This window comes from Amphiura filiformis, chromosome 12 (assembly GCF_039555335.1).
Source record: "Amphiura filiformis chromosome 12, Afil_fr2py, whole genome shotgun sequence".
NCBI lineage: Eukaryota > Metazoa > Echinodermata > Ophiuroidea > Amphilepidida > Amphiuridae > Amphiura > Amphiura filiformis.
The window spans coordinates 25738714-25763248 of record NC_092639.1 but is presented as its reverse complement, the minus strand read 5'-3'; the positions used below and the strand labels follow the sequence as shown (position 1 = coordinate 25763248).

Here is a 24535-nt window from a genome sequence, read left to right as displayed (position 1 = left end):
CAAAAAATATCCGATTTTTGCACTGGTGAACTTCAAGTCATTCTGTACGACTATTCGCTGGCGACACGACCTAATAATCGGACAACTACCATAGCAATAGGGCAAAACAATTTTTGAATATACCGCGCTGCACTGGTACGTTCACGTAGCACCTCTGCATTGATCACTCGCACCTGTAAGATTAGTAGCATTGAAAAGAGCGTTATTGTATTCAACCCATGATTGCAGTATACACAGGTGATGAGTGCAACCTGCTTGTAGTGCAGGGCGATCTATTCAAAAATTGTTTAACCCTATTGCTATGGTAGTTAATCCGATTATTACATCACTTCGCCAGCGAATATATCCGATGAATCAAATCATTTTTTTTGTTGCATTTTAGGTACAAATGGTGCTATTTTTGTTCAAATAATTACCGACATTTTGAATCAGTAAGGTTATTGGATTAGCCTTACTACATACTAAAACTGCTAACAATAAAAGCCAAAAAATATTCAATGTCGCAGAGCTGTTGTTTTTTATCATTAAGATTAACCAAAAGGTGCTCGTACTTTTATGCGCATAATGTTGTATCATTACAAATATCTATCACATGCGTATTATTCTATTAAGTTGTATGTACGTAGTGCCTTTTTTACGACAGGCTGATCTTAATGTAGCTATAAATTAAGTTTGGCGTACTAAGACAAGCGTGCAGTAACACAAGATGAAGCGGACATCGCTAATTAGAGAACATAATTACAAAATGTGGTGGTCATATGGTACTCAGTGATGTGCTGTGCAGAACGAAGTAAAACGAATTTTGATATCTTGATCTAAATAAAACCCCTACAGTGATCCCAGGAATTGAAAGTGTTAAAAAATGAAAATTGCAAAATTGGCTTAAGAGTGCATGCCGGATAGGCCTAAGTCAATACAATTGTCATTCTGGATTTTTTTTTTCATATGATAAAAAATGGGCGAACGGAAGAAAACGGCAGTCGCTACAATCAAGTGTTCATACCGGAAAACTTACCAACGTTGATACAAATTTGTCATTTTAGCCTTATTTAAACGGTATTAGGTATTATAACTTAGCAGAATGTTAGCGCACTTTTACAAAAATCTGATTTTTGATGATTTTCTGATTTGGCGCATCACTGATAAAATGTACAATATTTGTGCCATTATGACAAAAAATAAATGAAATTAAACTGAGTGTTTAAGGCTACATGTCCATTCTTTTTGACATCTTTAATGGGCTATTCCAGTTGAAACGCCCGGAAACGCAGGCACCCGCTATGATAGACAAGACCTTTTTCTCCCTTACAGGGGATGTAGATTTCAAATAGTCATCTATTTGAAATTCATACTCACTTACACATTTTCACTATTCCCAACTTCGAACTGGATACTTTACCTCGGATTTTGATATAAAAATGTCCCTCGATTTATGAAGAATTGTGCAAAGTAATCCTACCGATGATAACATTCTCATTCAACTCGTTATTTGTGAAAAAAACATGTAGGCCTACTGTATAAAACCCAGTAAGGACAAATGTTTCATTAATTCTTACACTATCATACAAAAATTGTAAATTAGCCTATATTTTGAAAATACTTGATTGAATGTTATTGATGTTCTGCGTGTTGCAAATTGTTGATTACTATTAAACGGGACTTTATATTTCATATAGCCGGCCATGCGGCATACGGAATAAAACTTCGAATTTATATTTTTTTATGATATTTCTGTTCCCTTCCATTTACCTCAATGTGTTGTGCAATATTGTACGAGGGTCATTCAAAAAGTTCTACCTCTATTATCACAACTCTGTTATCTTACGTACCAGGATATTGAAATTACCCATGATTATGGCTACAAAATAAAAGTTATTTGATTAAAATGTGATATTTGATTGTTAAGATGTGTTGGTTAAAGCGAATACAGATTTGGTACGTCGGAAACGGCGTGGATAGAAAAGCTAATCTTGTCGCACAGAATTTATATGTCATATAACTGCTATATAATTTTTTTATGCATCTTGTATTGTATTTTGTATAGGTCACTTAATGATGTGCTGTGCAATATAATATGTATATCTTGTCGCACAAAATAAGTCACTTATTTGCTATATAATTTTTATGTCGTATTGTCTTTTGTAACGGTCAAGCTAACTGACCTTGTGTTGCAGTATGTGAATAAAACAATGAAATTAAAAAGTGAATTAATATTTTGTAGTAAGATTTGATCTGTATAATACAAGCTGTATTGAAATTATTGGTACCCATCAGTTTTCATTGATAATGGATGACACAGGCCTTATATTATATTAAGTATGCCTGGACCAGGAGCTAAAATGACCTCCTGGTCCTGGGCCTATAGTTTGTAGTGTAAAATATTGGACACACCAGGAGCCAAAAATTGTATATATAACAAGTCATAAAATATACATTCTGGACATGCACATACCCCCGCTTATTCAATGTTGCATTTGGAAGAAGCAGGCTTTTCAATAAATATCAAAATTGACGGGTACCAATCATTTTGATAAAGCCTGTACCTGTCTTTGTCACATTAAAAATTTGGTGAAAACAAGTTCGAAACATAACTATTTCATTTGAAATTTCAATTAAAGTCAAAAGTTATTATCATTACCATTTTCCAACATCCATATACATGTTGTTACACTTGCCCCAACACAGAGATAGAATCAATCATATACAACTTGTTTTGTACTTCAGTATTTTAATAATCACCATCCATATGAATACTTGATTCAAACAGTACTTGTTTATACATTTACATATGAAAACTGCCATCTACAATCATATTTACAGCAAATAACATTGAAATGTCATGATTCAACACATATTTATTTTCCATTTTACTGACATGAACTTTATCCAAAGTTCCCCAAATAGTACAGCTGCTTAACTCCCAAACTGGGAGCCATTGTGCACCTTTTGATAGAAGCGTGAAAGTTTTCACAGCACTTTTTTTTCACAATCGGAGCAAGTTGTATTTTTACAAGCAAGGAAACTTTCATGCTTCTATCACAAAGTGCACAATGCTTCATCAGGTTGACAGCTGTAACAATTGCTAAACACTTGAATGATGCGCGACATATTTTTTCATTATATTAAAAACATATCTAGTGCAAGCAAATAATTCTTGAAATTTCAAAAGTGCAGCATAATACAAACTGCAGACTTTGCAACAATTTGATGCGTCTCCCAAGTTTATTACCAACTTAGTTAAGGTCCTACAAACCAAATATAAGAAAAACCTATTCCAGTTGAAATCCATACACCCCCTATGGAAGACACAACCTTAAACTGCCACACAGGGAATGTGAATTTCAAATAGGGTTACATGAATGGGTGATTGACTCCTATTTGAAATCTATACCCCCTGTGTGGGAGATTGAGGTCATGTCTTCCATAGGGGGTGTGTGGATTTTAACTGGAAGTGGAATAGCCCATGATACTTACCATTTCATAATAAATATCTCATGAAGTTCTTCATGGGAAATATTCATTGTTTACAGTATGACCAAATCAGAAAATGGGGGCTATTTGGGGTGAACATCTCAAAAGTACTTCCAGTTTAATATAAAAGCCAGTAATGATTAGCGTTAGCCTCCCTGGCTTCCTGCTTGCACTTTGTGGGGGGACATCAAATAAATTTGAAAAAGACCCCTTTAATATTGGTATGAACAGGGTGGTCAAGTAGGTATCTATGAAGGATGCATGGCTAAACTAATAATCACAACTACGTAATATGACCTGGTGATAATCGACTATTTCCTGTGTCCTCAAAGAGCATTAAAAAGGGAAATTTGGCAAAATTATTATATGTCCATGATACAAATATTGTTATAATATTGAGTTTTAATATGTTTAATATGCTGCTTGCAGCATTGATCATTATTTTGACCATGCCTTAATTTGTTTATTTTTGACATTTGGGTGAAAGGTTGCTTTTAACTTTTATTCAGATTTTTGCCTGCAAATAGTCATTGTAGTTGTGATATTTGATGCCTACTAATTTGACTAAATAAACCCGACTAATTTGACTAAAAAAGCTTTGAAACCTTAGCAGTGTATGTTTCCTTTACCGATAAGGCTCCTTGATGTTTAAATAAAAGTGGCTAAGAAAAATGTTCCCGTGACACATTAAGCTAGTGTTATTCATTTAAACCCAGGAAGGGGGTACTCAGTACAGTTGACTATAAACGGGATGTGCAGCAAACATGGGTTGTGTTTTCAGCCATTTGGAATTAGCCCAATTCCCCCCTCCCAAAAAAAACAACAACCAAATAGCAAAATTTTGCCAACTCTAACCAAAACTTTTGAAATTTGCCACAAATTGGGAAAATGTTGCCGTAAATGTTGACTTATGGTATAGCATTGGTCAAAATGATTGTCTTGTTACACTGGTACATGGATGGGCCCACCATCAAATTATCAGTAGCACATCCCTACCCACTAAACTTGAGTACCCTCTCAGGCTTTTAAACCAGTAAAAAATATCCAAAAAGCCAATGCAGTAGACTCATCTCTTACGACCTCCTCTTTCTTTGAGTCCAAGATGTATTGTGCTGTGGTTTGTGAAGTTGTAAAATGCCAAAGAGTTGGAATCCTTGATAAATAGGCCCTGCAAAGATTTAAACAAAATATCACATACATTGGATTACATTATGGCTGTGAAAGAGTAACATCTTAGGCCTAAAAAAAAATTGTTTGATTGGCGTAACCCGACCTACCCTAAAATTAGGCCCGACCCTAACTTTCTTTATTTTTTTTTTGCAAAATAAAAAAATAAAATTTAAAAAAATAAATATAAATAAATAAATTTAAAAAAAAGAAGAAAAAAAGTTCCAAAGCCTTTATCAAACGAAATTTACAGCTTAAAAAGTAAAAAAAAAAAGAAGAAGAAAAAAAAGAAAAGAATCCTGACCTACCTACCCTAAAATGTTACGCCAATCAAACAATTTTTTTAGGCCTTAATTAATTTTGCCTGACCATGACTGCATTTCACTCAAACAGTGCAGTGCATCGAACGCCCCAAACACATTGTAACTAGTGCTGTTGTCGACATGCATTATGTCGACAATATGTTAACATAACAAACAACTGGACATGTCAACATAAATTTGGATATCTCAACATAAAAAAAAACAAAACTAAGAAGTGCTAAATAAATTCCCAAGCTGCAGTGCTGCACTTAGTAATTTCACAACGTTTAAAACAGCCTACAATCTTTCCAAACGAGTATTGCACATGTGTATGATCTAGATATACCTACCCTACGTAGCCCAGGGCCGGGCATACTTTAATAAACTCTGGATATTCAAACAAATTATGATGGATTTCTTTCACTTTGTGATTAATGTGAACCAATTTGTGTTGACATATTCCGACATGTCGACATAAAAAAATAATCTTGACAACAGCACTAATGTTAACCCACCCATATAATTTATACGTAAGCTTTATGATGGGTTTGGGTCAGAGAGGAGATTATCTTGTACTTCCCACAATGCATTTCTTTAAAGAAATTTAAATACCTCAATTGCAAGATCTGGAAGAGCTCTGTGAATTGAGGTACTTTTTGTCACTATCAACCCATGTTGCACCGAATAGCAAATCAGTACAGGGAAGAAATACATTGTGGGAAGTGTAAGATATTTTTTTGGGATTCTGGCTTACGATTGGGTAAAAGGACTTACGATATATTTGAATGGAAGCGTAAAAACATGCTTCATGGTTCTTAAAGAATATGCATCAGGAAGAGAGAGTTCTAGATTCAGCAGATTGTTTTTCAGAAGAACATAATGTCATCATTTGCATATTCTTTTTAACCACAAAACTAGAATTTTGCAGTTCTCCGCTTGTGCGGTCGATATTCATTTGTACAGAAATGAATTTAAATTTGGGTCGCTTGGGCCCGTAAAACATGGTTTCTTTTTTTCAGACAATCTTTCCTAATTTACACATCTTATAAATCTCACCTCGTATTGCAGCTTCTGTTTACCAGCAGGCATCATTAACTCCTCAAATATCTTGGCCTTGATGACCGACACCTGGTCAGTCAGTGGCAGGGTGAAGGTCAGCAGCTGACCATTACACTTCCATTCAGGTTTGTCACCAAGGTTTGGTATTGCTACGCGGAACGTGACCGGTCCCTGAAAGTTAAAAAAAATAAAAATTGAATAACTGCGACAGAAAAACAAATTTTTCTGCGAGTTTATTTTTCTTCTTTTGAATGCTGGCTACCAGTTTTATTATGAATTATGATTTGCAGTGGTGTAGCTAGGGGGAAAGGGAGGGCACATGCATGTCCAGGGATCCATTTCACTGAACTTTATGAAGTCTCGAAATCGCTCGTAAGTTACGACGAGTCGTAAGTTCCATTTCACTAAACTTACTTACGAACTGTACCCTTCGTAAGTAATAGGAATTTACTATAGGGACCCTTCGTAAAGTTACGCCTAGTATTTGGTATTCATTACTTTACTGAATGGTTACTTGAGTTACCAAGGGTTAAAAGTTTAGTGAAATGGACCCCTGGGCACTGTCTTAGAGGGTGCTGAACAAATCAATTTAGCACCACCTACATGTATATCAATTCTGCATCCCCTCCAAGTGCAAAATTTGACAAGAAATAGTTACTTGAAAAACTGTTTTAAGACCAAAATTCAACCTGATTGTAACCAAATTAGTGGTAAAATTTGTGCAAATTTTTAAGCTGCGAATGGGGGAGCACCCCTAGCTATGCCACTGATGATTTGCAATCATGTATGAATATGCAATGCATAGGCTAAATAGTGGAAACAAAGTACACCTAGTATACATTAAGTAACTACTCAGATTTATAAGTTGTTCAAAAGTAATTCAATCTAACTTGCATTCTCCAATCCTCCGACAAATTACACAGCCATGACATACGGCTGTCTTTTTTCTTACAGGATCTTCTTTCTTCTTCTGTCGACCTTTACATTTGCTCTAGCATTAACATGCTTACACCGATTTTGATACAAAACAGATGGATTGAGCATGATACACAAAGATATTGGTCAAGCTGTGAGTTTTAAAAGATATATCGTGCAAAAGGATCCATTCGATTTTATCATTTGAGAATCTGACTGGAATTTAAATACAAGTAAGACCTTGTGGAGTGTCCTGGTTGAACACCCATTGGCAATCTCATCAAGTGTCACTTCTGATTTGAATGGTAAACATTCTGGTGTGAGATCTGCATTGTTTCTTGCTTAATTGTCACACATGAGGTGTCAAATCAAAGATAACATCTTCCATAACAAAATATTTATTTTGGATTTTTGTTTTCACTGAATGACTTACACAAACAATGGCGGCTTATAAAACCCAAGTATTTCTATTTTCAACCTGACATGGCGTCAACGAGATGAGGTGGCTGTTTTGTGCGTGCTTCTATGTGGCGTTGTTAAGCGTGTGCATGTCAGCACCTTGAGTGAACGCTAGCAATTTGAAATAGGCACTGATGTCACTGCCACAACAAAGTGAAAAATGGTATAGTTACTTTACATGCTAGGTGTAGGTTTCATCATCTTCTGAACACTGAATTTGATTTTGTAACTCCTTTACCTTGTTTCTGGCCAAGAAAGTGTCCTCTGGTATCAGGCTTTCCTCCGTCTTGGCTTTCTTTGCAGGTGGTCCATCATCACCACCCATCCTCATCGCATCAGGCATACCACCTGGTATAGGAGGCATACCACCGGGTACCGGAGGCATTCCAGGGCGTGGTGGCATACCACCCATCATTGGAGGGCCAGGCATGGGTGGTCTCTGCATACGTGGCATACCCATTGGTGGGCCTATAAATAACAAAAGAGTAAACAAGTGTAACATTCTGATTTATTCATTTGTAACCTTTAGAGCAGGTTTGTTTTTGTTAGGGTCGTGCCTCCAAGAGTCTGGAAGTGCAATCCATAATTATATCGGTTTTTTTACCAAGATTTCAACCCATTTCTATCCCCAATTTTTTGCCCAAATTTAACACAGGTTTGAACAATTTTCTCAAAATTAATGCATGTTTTGTAAAATTTTGACTCAAGTTTTTCAAAAAGTTGGGCCAATTTCCTGAAAAATTTGAAAACATTTATTTACCAGTGTATCCTTTGTGTAAACCGATTAACAAAAGAGCTAGGAAAATAGCTCTTAACGTGGCTGTGTAGTCTAGATATTGCTTCATGGTTCTTAAAGAATATGCATCAGGAAGAGAGAGTTCTAGATTCAGCAGATTTTTTTTTCAGAAGAACATGATGTCATCATTTGCATATTCTTTTGAACTACAAAATTGTGCGGTTCTCCGCTCGCATGGTTGATATTCTTCCGTGTTAGTTTTCAAAAATGTGGGTCACTCGGGCGCGTAGAACATGGTTTCTTTTTTCTTTGTTACAGACAACCTAATTGTGACTGTGCACCACGAATGAGCCGTAAAGTCAGCCCCTGGTCAATTTTGTTTTAATTTGTGTTTAGAAAATATATATCATAAGCTTTAAAATGATATGTCAAGAGTCTGGAAGTGCAATCCATAATTATATAGTTTTTTTTACCAATATTTCAACCCATTTCTATCCCCAATTTTTTGGCCAAATTTAACACAGGTTTGAACAATTTTCTCAAAATTTATGTATGTTTTGTAAAATTTTGACTCAAGTTCAAAAAGTTGGGCCAATTTCCTGACAAATTTGAAAACATTTATTTACCAGTGTATCCTTTGTGTAAACCGATTAACAAAAGAACAAAGAAAATAGCTCCTAATCCCCATTGTAATCTATACACCAAATTGAGCTCATACTCAGGGTTGCCAAACCTGTGATTTGGTAGCCCAATTGAGCGACTTTTGAAGATTTTCCCTGCGACTTTTTAACAATTTCCTGCCCCATAGAAACCAATGGTTAAAGCGCCAGGTAAAAATCTGGAAAATATCAAGTTTAGACTGCGCTTGGAAACATCATGATGACAGGTGATGTGTTTGAGTAAATTTTGTGGTCACCTTGAGGTAAATACTACCCACCCATAGAAATGATAAATGTATATCCATTAGGCAGTGTCAAGGGTTAGCAACTTTGTAGCGGATTTGTGTCATCAGTTAGTTATTGTAACTACACTGCAAGATTCTCATCTGTGTGACGCCGATGTCACCAGAATGTCACTCCATCGGAAACTACACCTCGGTTTTCCATATCGCCGGTCCGAAATAGCCGGGTAGCCAGCCTCCTAGGTTTCTACAGAGTGACTTCACGGTAGCGGTGACTTCGCAGGAGAGTCACACCGGTGTGACTACGCCGACTGGACCTGGGTGATCAGTATCGGGGTTTTGGGTTGCGGTTTTGCTTTTGTTGCCATATTTTTATATTCTCTTGATTTATTCAAATAATATTCTTTATTTCTTGCTTTTTATAGGGGATTAGGGAGGGCAAATTGAAAACTGGACTTTAAAAATAAGGGAAATATTAGATGAATAAAATAAATTTGTTAGTAAAAGAAATAAACATGATCAGTAAACAAAGTATAATTCAATAAACTAATATGATGAATAAAATACATTTTTGTTAATTGGTGGTTATTTGAATAACTAGGCCTAAATGAATAAAAAGATAAGAAATAAATAAACAGGAAGAAACCAATAAGCGAAGAATGGAAGAAACAAAGAAACACTTCTAAAGAAAGCAACTTGAGAAAAATTGCAAATAAAGAAGTTAAAAGTAGGAATATTATAAGAAGCATGTAGGCCTATTGATGAATTAAAATATTAAATGTGTAAAATAAATAAATAATTATAATAATTCTTAACAAGCATTAATATTTGCGTGATAAAAAATAAGACAATTTCAAACAAACATTGCAACAGTCCTATATTGATGTGACACCGATTTATAGGCATAATTTGATAACGTAAAAAAATCAACATGAAAAACAAATCAAACTAATATAGGCCTATAAAAACACCATTTTGAAAAACGGAAAAAGAAAATAGCACAAGCCAAAGTTTTGCATGAACTTACGGCAGTAAAAGTATAAATTTGTAGTAGACCTTTCAGGAAAGTGACAAGAAGTAAAACAAAATGCATGCTAGGCCTATCAATCAATTTTAAATAACAGAAAAATTCTTGCTTCAAAATAAGTAAAGTTTTGGCAAATAAAAGTGTATAAATTGAAAATGCTAGGCCTATAATAGGCATACTTTGCGAACTTCGGCTGAAAATTAATATCTCTTTTAAAACATTTAAAAACACAATTCGTTTTAAATATAAAAAAAGTTTCAATAGGCCTGTATAGGCCTAACGTTATCGCAAAATATGAAAAAACAGGCCTAATTTGATAGCAAAACATGTCATCTAACCACTGAAGTAAACAAAGCAATGATATAAGTTTTGTGGGAAAACAAGCAAACAAATAGACAAAATAAAAATGTTTGAAATGAAACAAACAAATAAACCAAGAACAAGAACTGCAAATAAAACACACACAGTTGATGAGATTATTAAACAGGCAGCACGAAAAGAATTAAAATATTATATTAAAAAGAGAACAATAAATAAATGAAACAAAATGAATCGGAAGTCTCACAGTTGAAATATAAATGATAAAGAATGCAAAAGCACGATAAAAACAAAACAAAAACAAAGCCTGCAGTAGAACCACAGACCCACTGTACAGCATGCATCAATCAATTAATTATAAAACCAACTCATTCCATTCATGAGCGTATACAAGCAGTAAACAAGCATGATACGCGTATTTGTCATCACCAGCGCGTATTTTGTAGATATACGCGCGCGTCCCCAGAGTGTTCGAACTCATAACAGGGTTCGGTCAACGACCTTCGCAGCGTAGTCACCTTGAAGTTCGCCGACTGGGCACCGAGCAGGCGACGCATGGGGCACTGGCTACGGAAGTCACTTTGATGTGACTACAAGATGTGGACCACTGTCGGAATCTAGTCGGTGGTGTACATCATGAGTCGCCGATCTTGCATCGAGCAGGTAACACATCGGAGGCTAGCAGTTGTAGTCACTACGTGATGACACTGCCGCATAATACCCTACTGCCTTGTTTCCGATGCAGTCACCCTCCTGTAGTGACTCTGTCGGCCACCATAGGGTAGGTTATTCTGGAGTGACGGCGGTAGTGACTTCAGAGTTCAAGTGCGATGTAGTCACTCTGTCGCCAGGAATTTTGCAGTGTACATAAACCAGACACACATTCCATCTAGGGCGCACAACGATCTAGCCCTTTAAGAGAAAAATTGGGTGACTTTTCGATTATTTGACCCGCGATTGGGGCTGAAATTTTTTGGCAACCCTGCTCATACTATAGAGAAGCTGTCCTCACAAACACTGTCATAATAATTGTATATGAAAGACACTATTCTATGTAAACTGAATCAACTGTCCAGCTATTTTCCTTCTTTCTTCAATTACATGTACATGGTGATTATGGTATTTCATGAGCATAAACGGACAAGAAATTGTTCTTGGATCATGTTTTCCAAATTTTACATAATAGCCGCTAGCCTCAATATTGGCATGAGTTCAAATGAGTTGAACCCTATGGTACTATTACCCTTTTTTAACAGTGTCTCTGATTGGTTAGTTACATGATATAATCATCTGAGTAACCAATCAAACTAGAGCTTTTAGAGATTTTAGCAATTTTAAGCTTAATCTGCTTCAGCCCTGCTGACTATTCTTACCACATCTCTGGTTGGCTCAATACATGATATAGCCCGATTTGTAACCAATCAAATTAGTTCTTAGAGGCCGAAAATTTGGCCAGTAGTGCACATGGGGACAACACGATATAAACTTACCAGGCATAAACTGAGCTCTTTGTTGCATCATCTGAGGCATAGGTGGCCTAGGCCTAACCTGCATAGGCATCATACCACGAGGCTGGACTCCCATCAGAGGTGGTCCCCTGGACATCACAGGCACACCACGCTGCTGTCCCGCAACCATCGAGGGCACAGCAGGAGGGGCAGGTGGAGGTGCGATAGGTTTTGGAGGGGCTGGTGGGTGGGGTGGGGGTGGTAATTTGGGTACAGATTTTGATACTGGGATATTGGGGTGCCGTGGAGGATGGCGTTGTTGTTGGTGGGGTGGAGGAATGTTCACACCTCGTTTTGGCTGTGGTCCTATCTTCTCTTTCTCTTTATCTGGCCTGTGATTGGAAAAGACAGTGATAACTTGATAAATAGCCATACCACTTACAACAGAATCACATAACTAATGCTTATGCATGCCAGCCATATGCTTCAATATACAAAAGTGCACATTTTGAGATATTTTCTGAAAATATCAAAAGCTATCTCAAGAACCACAGAACCAATACTGTTTGCTTTTTTGTACTCATTTTAATGCATTTTTCATGCTGATTCCAAATATGGTCATGACAATGAACAATTCATTTTTTTCTTTTTTAAAATTTTTTACAGAAAATTTTAAACTTTTTGTCTGCAGTCTACACGAGTATGGAGAGGGCTAACTCTTGGCAGAATAAGGGAAAGATTTGAGAAACAAAAAATTTAATAGTTCATTTAGAACACCCCTATAGTCCATTTAACTTCCTCAAGAGTGTGGTGTCACTGCGTGCTCCAGTGTGCGTTGTATTAAATCATGCGCATTGACTCAAAGAACTGGAGTCGGAATTTGGCTGCTCCATCTTGCACCCTCTGACATGAAGGGGATGCTTACTGTTGCACTCAATGGGTGAAACCACAAAACATGCCATAAAATAAATACCTCTTGATGACACAGTTCCAAAAGTTGGATTTTTTTTTTATCAGGGAAATCAACTTCCAATAATTATAAAAGAAAAGGCAAATTGGTATTTTCTATACTGAGAAAATTAACTGGAACTGAAAGGTCTTGCACAAACCAATAGGGATTTTGTGAGGGTTTCCCCTTTGAAAGACGTGAGAAATGCAGGTAGGTGTAATTGATGGAACAGCCCCAACCAAGAGAATGTGAATACACTCACTCAAGAGACTTGACATAAACAGGCGTCTAATATATTCATGCGTATGAAAAAACAACATGGACATTTTTATCACTTAAAGCCATAATGTACGATCTTATAATATGAAATTGGTTAATTTTTTTCAAACCTGATTTTTTTGCATATTTGTAATGTTTACACATGTCCCAACTTGCACCTAAATGGAATTGGCCAAATTTGTTGTCTTTGTAGGGCAACAGAGCAAAGTTCGATATATTATCATAATTTAAAAATTATGATAATATGTCCTCCCATAGAACTGCATGTCAAATGGCCAAAATAACCAGTGGGGTTTCTTTCACTTTACCTTCTTATTTCAACTTAAAATGGACAGCAACCCTTCCCGGCAGTTATTACTAATATTATTCAACATTTTGAATGAAGAATAAAAAAATTAAAAATTTGATGGACATCGTATGATTAAGGCTTTAATGTGTATTATTATTATTATTGGTGACCATCAATGAATTGGTTCGCCTCAAGTTTGGTAGACGTAGGTGCGTATTCGCTGTGCGTAGTAGTATCAAATAATGTGTGTAAAGTTAACCACATAGAGCATACACGCATATGTACAAGCGTGGTTTGTTGGCTCGCTTACAGCGCAATCGTGAAAAAACATTGACATCAATACCGAACTTGGTGAATCAAAGAATGGGCTATTCCATTTCAAATCTACACTACCCCTGTGGAAGATTTTCAAAATATCTTTCACAGGGGGAGTATGTGTTTCAAATGGAATGAACAAATTAGGCAGCTCCATTTTGAAACCCACCCTCCCTCAGTGGAAGATTCAGATTGAATCTTTCTCAGAGGCTGTATGAAAATCAAATGGAGCTGCCTTAATATGCTCATTCCATTTGAAATTCATACTCCCCCTGTGGCAAATATTTCCAAAATCTTCCGCAGGGGTAGTGTGGATTTTAAATGGAATAGCCCAATAGTCTTGTTTACAGTACTTACAATAAACCCTTGGCTTTGTGCAGTGCTGCAATCTGTTCCTCTATGCTGATATTGGCTTGAGCTTTACGAGTAGTTGCTTCCATACTGTGGACAAATGGATTAAAAGCATTTTTTAGTTTTATATTATTTATAGGCCAACATGTAAAGACCAACTCTTGAGTCTGAAATCAACTTTACATTTCTTGGCATGGTGTTTTCCTTGCAATCTTTGTAATCAAAAAAGTATTTTCAACCTGTGTATGCCCTGTTAATGGCGTAAAAAGAACCCCTATTTCATCACATGATTCAAATAGCCAATCAGGACCTATTCCTCCCATCAATTATTTTCAATGGAAAAGTGACCAAAATGAAGAAATGTCCATGCCTTATCATGCAAATAAACTCAGCTCAGAACTGACATGGACAAAACCTTTTCCAAAAGCAACTTCCATCCAGTTCAATGCCAAATTATAGTAAATCACATTATTGCATAAAAAAGCACCTGCAATTTTGTAGTTTTTACCGATAAGATGTTGTTTACTGGGTGCCGCCATATTGGATTTGAACCCGGAAACAAACCGGAAGTGAGCCATACTTTGTGGTGATTTTTACCCTGATTTTTAAGAGTTTCCATTGAAAATGTGCTTCTAATAACCACCCCATTTAGGAAATTGTATGCCCCCAAACCGTTTATTACAGACAATAAGTAGCTGATAACCTGTGGGTTTTCAGCACTTTAAGCAGAAAATCTCTCTCATTTATCCATGTTAATGATCTGCGTACTGGCCATAGACTTCAACATAAGTTCTGAGATATTTTCTCAAAATACCAAGAGCTATCTAACCACAGAACCAACACTGGGCTTGTTTATACTCATTTTAATACATTTTTCATGCTGATTCCAAATATGAAAATGTACAATTCTGAAATTGTTGATTTTTAAAAGATTATTTAGAATTTGTAGTCTGCATTCGTCAACTGTGTGACTGGAGAGGGATAGCAACCTACCTGGCTGTGTGACCATCCCATATTACTTTCTGTTTAGTTGATGTGTCCTCTTCTTCACCAATCTGGAATAAAAGAGAGAATCGCAATAGAGAATTGGATTTAATAGAGATAATGTTAGTATATCATGTTAATATTTTCCACACGGCTATTGGCTATACACAAATGCAGGTTTTTGCGGAATTTTGTGAAATGTGAATGGCCGTCTCAAGAACCACTGACCCAACACCATGCTTGTTTGGATTCATTTTAATGCAATTTTCGTGCCGATTCCAAATATCATATTGCAACTTAACAATTTTGAAATTTTGTAAAATTGTTGACTCCACTCAACATCCACAGGTGGAGGGTTAACTATCATCTTTTAAAGCCAGTTGTGAATTTGTAGTGAACCTCTTTTATCTGGCCATGATATGACCAAGCATTGGATGGATAAGGCAAAAAAAAAAAAAAAAGGTTTGTCTCAAAGCTCGCGCGCGCATTTGTAAAATCGTGAGATTTGGAAAAAAAGAAATGCATAATTTTTTTTTATTTCAAATATTTTTTTTTTTTTTTTTTTACTTTTTCCAGAAAAATTCAGATTTTTTTCTCCAAATACCATGAAAAAAGTCGGGGGAAAAAAAAATCGCATTTCGCATTTGTTTTCAAACAACTCATGAGCTTTGAGACAAACCATTATTTTTTTTTGGCCTAAGTGAAAACTAGACAAGCGACATATGTGTTCTTCTGCATTGAATGTCCAAAATGATCAATTCCAGACAACAAATGAGTAGGGATGAAATCAAAACTCGAACGGCTGTTGACTGCTGGTTCCGTCTGGCTTCTATTATTCCAAACAATCGAAACCGGGCGGAACTGGTGGTTAACCGCCAGTCGAGTTTTGATTTCATCCCTCACTCAATAATGGTAAATAACACGGGCAGACGGTATTGAGCTATTCCGGTTGAAATCCACACACCCCCTCTATGGAAGACATGGCCTAAATCTCCTACACAGGGAGTGTGAATTTCAAATGGGTTACCTGAATGGGCGACTTCATATGAAAACTTCACCCCCTGTGTGCGAGATTAGGGTCATGTCTTCCATAGGGGGTGTATGGTTTTCAACTGGAATAGCCACATTAGGAAATGAATTTGGAGAAAACCTTCTGTTAATAAAATACTATGCTGAGCCACCAGCCTGGGTGGTTCACGCTCCAGTTATTTCAGATGATTGAGCTCAGAAATACACCAAAGAATGTCTTCCAATTCATGAAAACAAATAGATAATCAGCTTATCGGATTAAAAGATTAGAGGGAAGGTCTTGCTGCTCAGCGAGTGTTTGTAATTATCAGAAGGTTTTCTCCAAATTCATTCTCTAATGAATGTGAGTGACGTACAACATTGATAGATTCTTCTAAATGCTGCAGAACATGAAATTAATTTATCTGGATCATGTCTAAGAAGTGAACTGATGATTCCACAAATCTTCCAGTTGTGTTTGTAATATTCAACAGTATATTGAAAGCAAGTAACGACCATCACAAATTGTGACTCGTTCCTGCAAACCCCTTTTGAGACATGTACATCGAAAGGGTCAAATTCTACTTGACAAATCGACTGCTTACCTTTTTACCAATCTGTGTCTCCACGTCTCCTACACCAAAGATATCGGTACGTCTCTCAGCCAGGTGTTTCAAGCTCTCCTCAATGGCGACACCAGGAGCAAACACAGACTCATGACCCTGCTTCTCTGCTAACTGACGATTACGCTGCTCTATCCAGTGTGGATCCAACAGACCTACAATGGCATAATGCATGGGTGTCATTTTTGTTAACTGTTTATACCGATAACATTCTGGTTCTGTTTTCCAGACGTTTTGCCTCATTCAATGTCATGTGCAGAGGCGTAACAACCTGGGAGGAGGGGGAAGTTGATTTCTCCTGGTTTGAAATACTGGGACAAAAAGGCTCTAAATAGCAGGACAAAATTGCTGAAAAGTTGTAATGGTCCAAATTGTTCAAATTTTGGCCCATTTTAGCAATAAGTGCTAGTGGCATAGGGCACTTGCACGAAAGGATAAAAGGTTGATAAAAATGACCTGCATTGAGAGTCAGTCAAGTGCGGTGGAGGACAAACAAACTATTATCATCCTCTGTGCATCTTTGGCGCGTTATTCAAACCCATGCTTTGTAAGGAATATTAGCACTCTGTAGGTGATATTTCATTTTCACGTGCTCCAATATCGTTGTTGTGCCTCCAGGGCTAGTGACCCGTGGCGTACATGAAACCTCCCTATTGGACACTGTATTGCATATTGCAAGTTGGTCCCGGCACGCCCTTGTCATGTGATGTTATTGTAGTAAAAAGAAGTGTGGATGAAGTTGTTGATAGGACCATCCTCCTTGGAAGATAAGATCACAACACAAACTTACCAATTCTCATATGTTCCTGCATCTTATCAGCAGGGATCTTTTCTCCAGTAATGGGTGAGATGAGGAAGTTATCATCTGATACCGGCGTTGTCTTGGCAGCTGTAACAAAAGAAAACATTCAAGAAATGAATACACCATCTCATTTTAGCCAACAATGATTATACAGCAATGTGTTTGGGTGTGCATTTTGTAATTACCTGCAAATGTGGACCTACATTAGGATACACATATCACAAACGTGGACAAACCTGGAACCACGGACGTCCACAGTTGCTGGCTATAACCAGGACAATGCAAAAATGCATTTAAAAGTGGTCAATGTTGAGGGGGTTCAGGATGGGTCGCAGTGGGATAGTAAGTTGGGGGGTGGGTGTGTGGTCCACGGTGTGTCGATTGAAATTGGGTGTGGGTGTCCTCGATTAGAGAGAATCAAATCATATGCAGAATGAGGTCCTCGTTTGCAGTTATTTACAAAGAGTGGTATGTCTGTCAACACTGGCAAATGAAGACACACAAATGAGAAATCTCAGTGTAACACAAGATGCATATAAAAAAAATGCATGATAACATATAACATTTAAGATCATTGTACTCGTCTATAAGTGCCTCCATGGAGCTGCGCCCGACTATTTAGCTTCTTGTCTGACTATGTACCAGCCGCTACGGGCTAGTCTTCGTTCAGCTTCTGACATCACCCTGCTATCCTAACGCACTCCTACTAAAACACTCATATCTGCTCATACCCGGACTTTTACATATATCGCTCCGCACATCTGGAACAACTTACCAGCTGAAATCAGAAACTGTGACACACTCTCCAAGTTCAAAAAATGTCTGAAAACACACTTGTATCCAAATGATGAATAATGTTTTTGCTTGTATTGTATAATTTATATTTGCCATTTTCTCTTATTGCCGTTTTTCACTGGTTCATACTGCGCTTTGATCTTGATGTAACAGCGCTATATCAAATGTACTTTTGTATGTATGTATGTATGTATGATAAAAAATGACAGAATCGTGGTGGCACAGGGTAAGTCTGCATATGGCTAGTGAAAACTTAAGGGTGTGAATAAACTCAAACATGTGTGTCAGGAGTTGGAGTGTGGAAACTTCAATAACTGACCATGAAAGCCAGTTTTCCTGTTTACCCAGATTTATGTTTGTTGCTAAACAATGGGCACACAACAGGTGTTTCTCTACGGTAGGTAATCAAAACATTTACAGAGGTTTAAGGCAAGTTAGATGGCGGGTGCATATTTTTCCAGTTTTAGCCATTTAAAGCCATATTATAACATTTCTGTAAAAATAGATTAGTATTTATTTTCCATAAAATGTTAGCTTTTACTGTCAGATATGTCCCCTTTTAATTTTGAGCCGAACAAGTGAGGTAAAGCATATAAAATTGGAATTTACTAGTAGCGCCCATGCATGTTACTCCCATGGTTGTAATATGGTATGATCCTCGGGTGTGTGTGTGTATGTGTATCCTGCACGCCATGTACGTACTGTGCATACGTGTTCGACTAATATTTCCATCGTAATAATAAAACGCCGGTTCCATCGTTTTATTCAAAATCTTGGATTTTACAAAACTACAGCACCTAAAGTCTTGATTTTTGCAGAGTATCTTTATTGACTAAAGTACATTACAATCATGTAAAAACCAGAATTTAAAAAAAAATGTTAAGGCGTTCTCCTCAGCAAATGTTATAATATGGCTTTAACTAAAAATCTTCATCATCATCAGTCGGCTGCGGAGCAGGCGACTACAAGCTTTCTCCAACTAATGCGATCTTGGGCAAGCGAAACAATTTTGTTTGGCTGCAGCATCCCTTCAGTATCTCCCAGGAGGTGCTGGACATACTGTAAGTACAGTGTCTTGTGCCGTCCCGGTTTCCTCTTCCCATGTGGTGGAATATAAAGCGCATATTCTTTCACAGGCTCGCCATCTTCAAGACGCAGTATATGGCCGAGAAATTTGAGTTGATGAATCTTGACTCTGGCAACCAGTGGAGTGGTGTTGGACTTGGTCAGGTTGTAGATGGTTTCGTTTGGAATCCGAGATCCACACGCTTGATGTTTAACATGACTCTGTAGCAAGATGTTGCAAATGCATTGATCTTGTTTTCCATGTCCTTGGTAATTACCCATGACTCGCACCCGTACAGAAAGACAGTAACACACGTTGTCTGAAACAGCTTGATTTTTGTTTCGATTGGCAGGGACGGGCTTCTCCAAAAAGGCGTTCCAGTTTCCAGAAAGCTGCCCAGGCTAGTGCTTTTCTTCTTTTAGGTCTCCAACACTAGAGCCCATCTTGGAACCCAAATACCTGAAGTCTGTGACATGGTTGATGGTACTACCATAGACTTCAAGTGCTGGTTAGGCGTTACAGTTAGCAGTCATATATTCTGTCTTAGGTGCGCTGATTACAAGGCCTAGATCTGCTGCTGCAGTTGCAGTCCTAGTAAGCTGTGACTGGGCCCGGTCTATGGAAGATTCCAGCAGGGCAATATCATCAGCAAAATCCAGGTCATTCAGCATCTTGGCAGGATACCTGCTTGACCGGCGTGGGTAGGTAACAATTCCAGCGTCAATTCCAGAAGTTGATTTCATCAGAAGGTAGTCTACCAGGATAATAAACAGGAATGGTGCCAACACATCACCCTGAAGCACTCCAGTTGTTACTTGAAAGGCTCTGAGATACTGCCATCTACCATAACGGCACTATTGGAGTCTTTGTAAAGCACCTGGATGGCATTGACCACAACCTTTGGTATTCCATAATGCCGCAGCACTGAAAACATGACGGACCTGTTGATGGAGTCGAAGGCTTTTTTGAAGTCCACAAAAGTGACTGTTAAGGGAAGTTGGTACTCCTTGAAGCCTTCCATGATCCTCAAAATGTGTATTTGCTGAGCACAGCTGCGACCAGATCTAAAGCCAGCCTGGTTGCTTCTCAGTAAAGGATCAATGTGGGGTCGGATCCTGTTCAGAAGGATCTTGTTGTACACTTTTGCGGCAATGGACATAAGCGAAATACCACGGTAGTTTGTCATGAGAGAGAGGTCACCTTTCTTTGGTAGAGGAATGATTACATTCAGTAACCCATTGACGTGGTGGTGTCAGCGTTGAGAATACTTCCATACAGAATTCGAGAATCATATCAATCATGCTATCCCCTCCTCCCTGAAGTGCTTCTGCAGTTATAGCACAGTCCAATCCTGCTGCCTTGTTGGTCTTCATGGCTGCTATTGCTTTGACTACTTCTTCACGAGTTGGGGGCTCAGTGATAATAGGAAGATCTTCAACAGCTGGTGCAGGAAGTTCTGAAGCTGCTGTGCCACTGTCGTTGTTAAGGAGTGAGCTAAAATATTCCTTCCATTCCTCAAGCAGTTCATGGTCACTGGTTGGAGCTGATCCATCTCTTTTGACTTTCACCCCTTTCCTTGAGTTCTTCCCAGAAAGCGAGTGTATAATTTTCCAGGTGGTGGTATAATTCCCCATCTCGTCGGCCAGCTTCAGGTCTTCCATCTGCTTATTGAGGGTAGCAAGCTCATCAGATTTATAGGAGTTGTTAAGGCTGGTGTTCAAGTTCCTCCATCTTTCTCTAGATTGATGAGACTTTGAAATGGAGTACCGCTTTTTGGCCTCATCCCTTTCAAGTTTAAGTCTGATGGTTGCATCTGATACCCAACTTGGTAGTCCGCATGGCTCTTGCTTTCCAATAACTTTCTCTGCAACTTCACGGACCGCTGTTTCGAAGGTTTCATACCTGTCAGAGACGGGTGTGGTGTCATCCATGCTCAAGACCTGGAATCTGTTTGATAGCTCCAGCTGAAATTCCTCCTTTGTATCAGGATCTTGCAACTTCTTCCAGTTGAATTTTGGTCTCTTGCAAGGTTTTCCTTTGCTAGTTCGCAGACTGGCAGCTAGACGGATGCTCACTGTACGATGATCGGAGTCCACTTCTACTGAGTTGTATGCTCGACAGTTGCGGAGAGAATTTACCCACTTGCTGTTTATTAGTATGTGATCTAGCTGTGCATGGGTTGATCCAGCTGGATGGGTCCAAGTCCAGAGACGGTTCCTGGGTTGCGGGAATCTCATCTGGGCCGGTCTGAGATTGTACTCCTGGCAGGTGTTGACCAGACGCTCACCATTGTCATTTGTTGAATCATGGTAGCAATGTGGACCAATGACCCAAGGATGGGAAAGATGACTGTCTGTTCCTATTCTGGCATTAAAATCGCCGAGGATGAGATGGATGTTGTGTCTTTTCATACCATCCAGGTGGTCAGATAGAGATGAATAGAATTCCTCCTTGTCAGAAGATGTTGCGCACTCAGTGGGTGCATATACAACAGTGATGCTGAGCTGAGGGTTGCCATGGAATGTTACAAATAGTATCCTCTCGAAAACAGCTTCAACACTCTTAAGACATCTGTGAATGTGCTTGGACATGACCAGACCAACTCCTCCGTGCCTTTGCTTGGTAGCAGAACTGAATGATAAAACCCAGTTCCTATCATCTGACCAAAGTTCATCGGTTGGGCTTGGTGTAATGAGACGATGTTCTTGAATTCCGCCAATGTCAATACCTGCATCAGCACAGCCCATGAAAAGCTGATGCATTTTCCCTTGTTGATTTACAGTACGGACATTATAAGTAGATATTACAAGAGGTTTGAAGGTAGACAGGCGACAATAATCAGGGCCAACAGTTCGTGATGGTGTGCCGAGTTCCCGCTGGTCCGTCATGAAGTCAACAGTAGACTGCCGCTCATCTACCCTCAGTATTTTCAAGATTTGCTTGTAGTTTTCGTAATCATGAATTTTGCTGGGAATTATTTTGGTCCAGTCCCAGCAGCTTTACGGGTGATCAGCCCTGTTTCAGCTTATTTCTGGACACACAGCAGCCGAGATCTACCAATATGTAGTAGTTAAGCCCTGATCTGGAACATGTTGGCCAGTGTTGGAAGGTTGACCAATGATGACATGTTCAACACCAGCCTAATGACCGTTGAGAAGTAAATCTTCCTCTTCCGCTCTTTGGCCCATGATGAAGGTTTAGAGCCATTGGGATAGGCTACTCCAATATTTTTTTTTTTTGGAGACTCTGAGCTGCCCAGTAATCAGAGTCCCCCTCTTGGCCTCGTTGATGTAGTCCAAAGGAGAGCGAAGCAATACGTTTGGCATCAACTTGGATGCAGGAGCTCCCGGGAGGTGTTGAAGTTCATTCACCAGACCGCCTTAGGGGCTCCACTCCGGATTTGTGTAAGGTTTACTCCCTAGCCTTTGCCTCTCCCGAGGCGCTCACAAGGCAGTGAGGTGTATCCACATTTCTACACAAAACTCTATGATTGGGACAGGAAGAAAGAAAAGATGAAGAGGAGGAGGTAAGAATAGACACAACACAAGCTGGCACCCACACTAGCTTTTACCCGACAAAAGGAAATGGACGATGATGTCCGTCTGTGGACAACCTTTTAGTCCACAGTCCGGATTTAATTGACGGCATCGCCCATTTCCTGATGCCCGTGTGGGGTTACGCTGTCACCTTCACACTGGGGATCTGTGTCCTGTCCTGTAAAAATCTTACAGGAAACTTTTCAATATTAATACATTGATCAATGAGTCATGGAAGCCAATAATTGCATTTTTATGTCCAGAGGTTTTGCGGTTCTTGAGTTTAGGCCAATGATATATCAAAGTTAAACGTTTTGGGTGTGGAAATGACACCCTTATATCAAAGCTTGGAAGTCTCCTTTATAGAACCTGTACAATTGTGTGTCATCTGTAGTTGCCTCAATATTTGAGTGCAAACAACCGCTAGATTGTGCTCCCCTCCGACCCACCTTAATAACTCGAATACGTACTGAGTTATAGAAACAGCATATGGATGTTTGGTTTTATTATTCTCGTCTCTTACTCCTAGCCCCTCGGTGACCATTTTCTGTTTATGTACCAATGTCTACAATGAGTTGGCTCAGAAATTCATCTTTTACTAGTGCACAATATCACTGAATCAAAAAATGAAAAGAGACTCCACACACTCCACAACATAACTTACATTTGGGATCATAATCTTTCCTAATCTGTACTTCTCCTGGTTGCGGAGGAAGAGGTGGTGGCATTGGTGCGCCCTCCTTTGGCGGAGCTGGTGCAGGCGCTGCAGGGGTCTCCTCTTCTTCGTCACTCTCCTCCATATCGGAGTCCTGTGGAAGCGTGATAACAACATGTATTTAGCATAATTGAAGAGCACCTATACCTACCCTAAGTTTTAGTTAAACAAATGGGCTATTCCATTTAAAATCCACACTCCCCCTGTGGAAGATTTTGGAGATATCTTCCACATGGGGAGTATGAATTTCAAATGGAATGAACACATGCAGTTCCATTTGAATTCCATACACCCTCTGATAACGATTAAACCAGAATCCTTCACAGAGGGCGGGTGGGTTTGAAATGAAATTGGATAACTCACAAATTCCATTTGAAATTCATACTCCCCCTGATAACAATAGTACATTATCAATTAAATTTCATTTTGGAACTCAACTGGATTAAGAATGGAAAAAATATTTCATCACAACAAACCACATTCTTAGATTTTTGGGCTTTGTATTTCAAAATCATATGAAAACCAATGGCGATTTCAAAATATGTAGAAATCATGGCCAACGCTGCCTGTATACAAGGCCGTCTTTGGCAAATCACATGAGGCACTTTGTGGGTTATATAAGGACGGTTTATAGTAACCACATATTCATCAGTACGTGAAAAAAAATGATATATTTGAAGAGCTTTGTTTCAAAACCCCTTACATCCACTTGAGCAATTTTGAGAAAACATCGAAAAATCATCAAAAAAAACAACTGATATATGGGGGTTTGCAACAGAAGCAGTTTTTGGCGAGATGCTTGGGTAGGATGAGCATCCCGCCAAAAACTGCTTCTGTTGAAACCCCCCTTATAGCAGTATTTTTTTTGATGATTTTGTGATGTGTTCTCAAAATTGCTCAAGTGGATGTAAGGGGTTTTGAAAACAAAGCTCTTCATTTATAAAAGAATATGCATCAGGAAGAGAGAGTTCTAGATTCATCACAATTTGTCAGAAGAACATAATGTCATCATTTGCATAC

The 24535-nt window shown here is 38.4% G+C and overlaps 1 protein-coding gene across 1 annotated transcript in view; it reads right to left on the bottom strand.

The window, feature by feature from the left end:
- Positions 1-2714: 2714 nt before the first annotated feature.
- LOC140165981 (splicing factor 3A subunit 1-like) overlaps positions 2715-24535 on the bottom strand; it is a 40068-nt gene continuing 18247 nt past the window's right edge. The window contains exons 9-17 of the mRNA XM_072189341.1: positions 23465-23609; positions 17392-17490; positions 16584-16756; positions 14980-15041; positions 13993-14076; positions 11846-12195; positions 7612-7841; positions 5997-6170; positions 2715-4639 (exon numbers count right to left, since the gene is read on the bottom strand). Coding sequence (XP_072045442.1) covers positions 4538-4639; positions 5997-6170; positions 7612-7841; positions 11846-12195; positions 13993-14076; positions 14980-15041; positions 16584-16756; positions 17392-17490; positions 23465-23609 — 1419 coding nt within the window. The 3' untranslated portion in view covers positions 2715-4537. The remainder of the gene's footprint in view (positions 4640-5996; positions 6171-7611; positions 7842-11845; positions 12196-13992; positions 14077-14979; positions 15042-16583; positions 16757-17391; positions 17491-23464; positions 23610-24535) is intronic.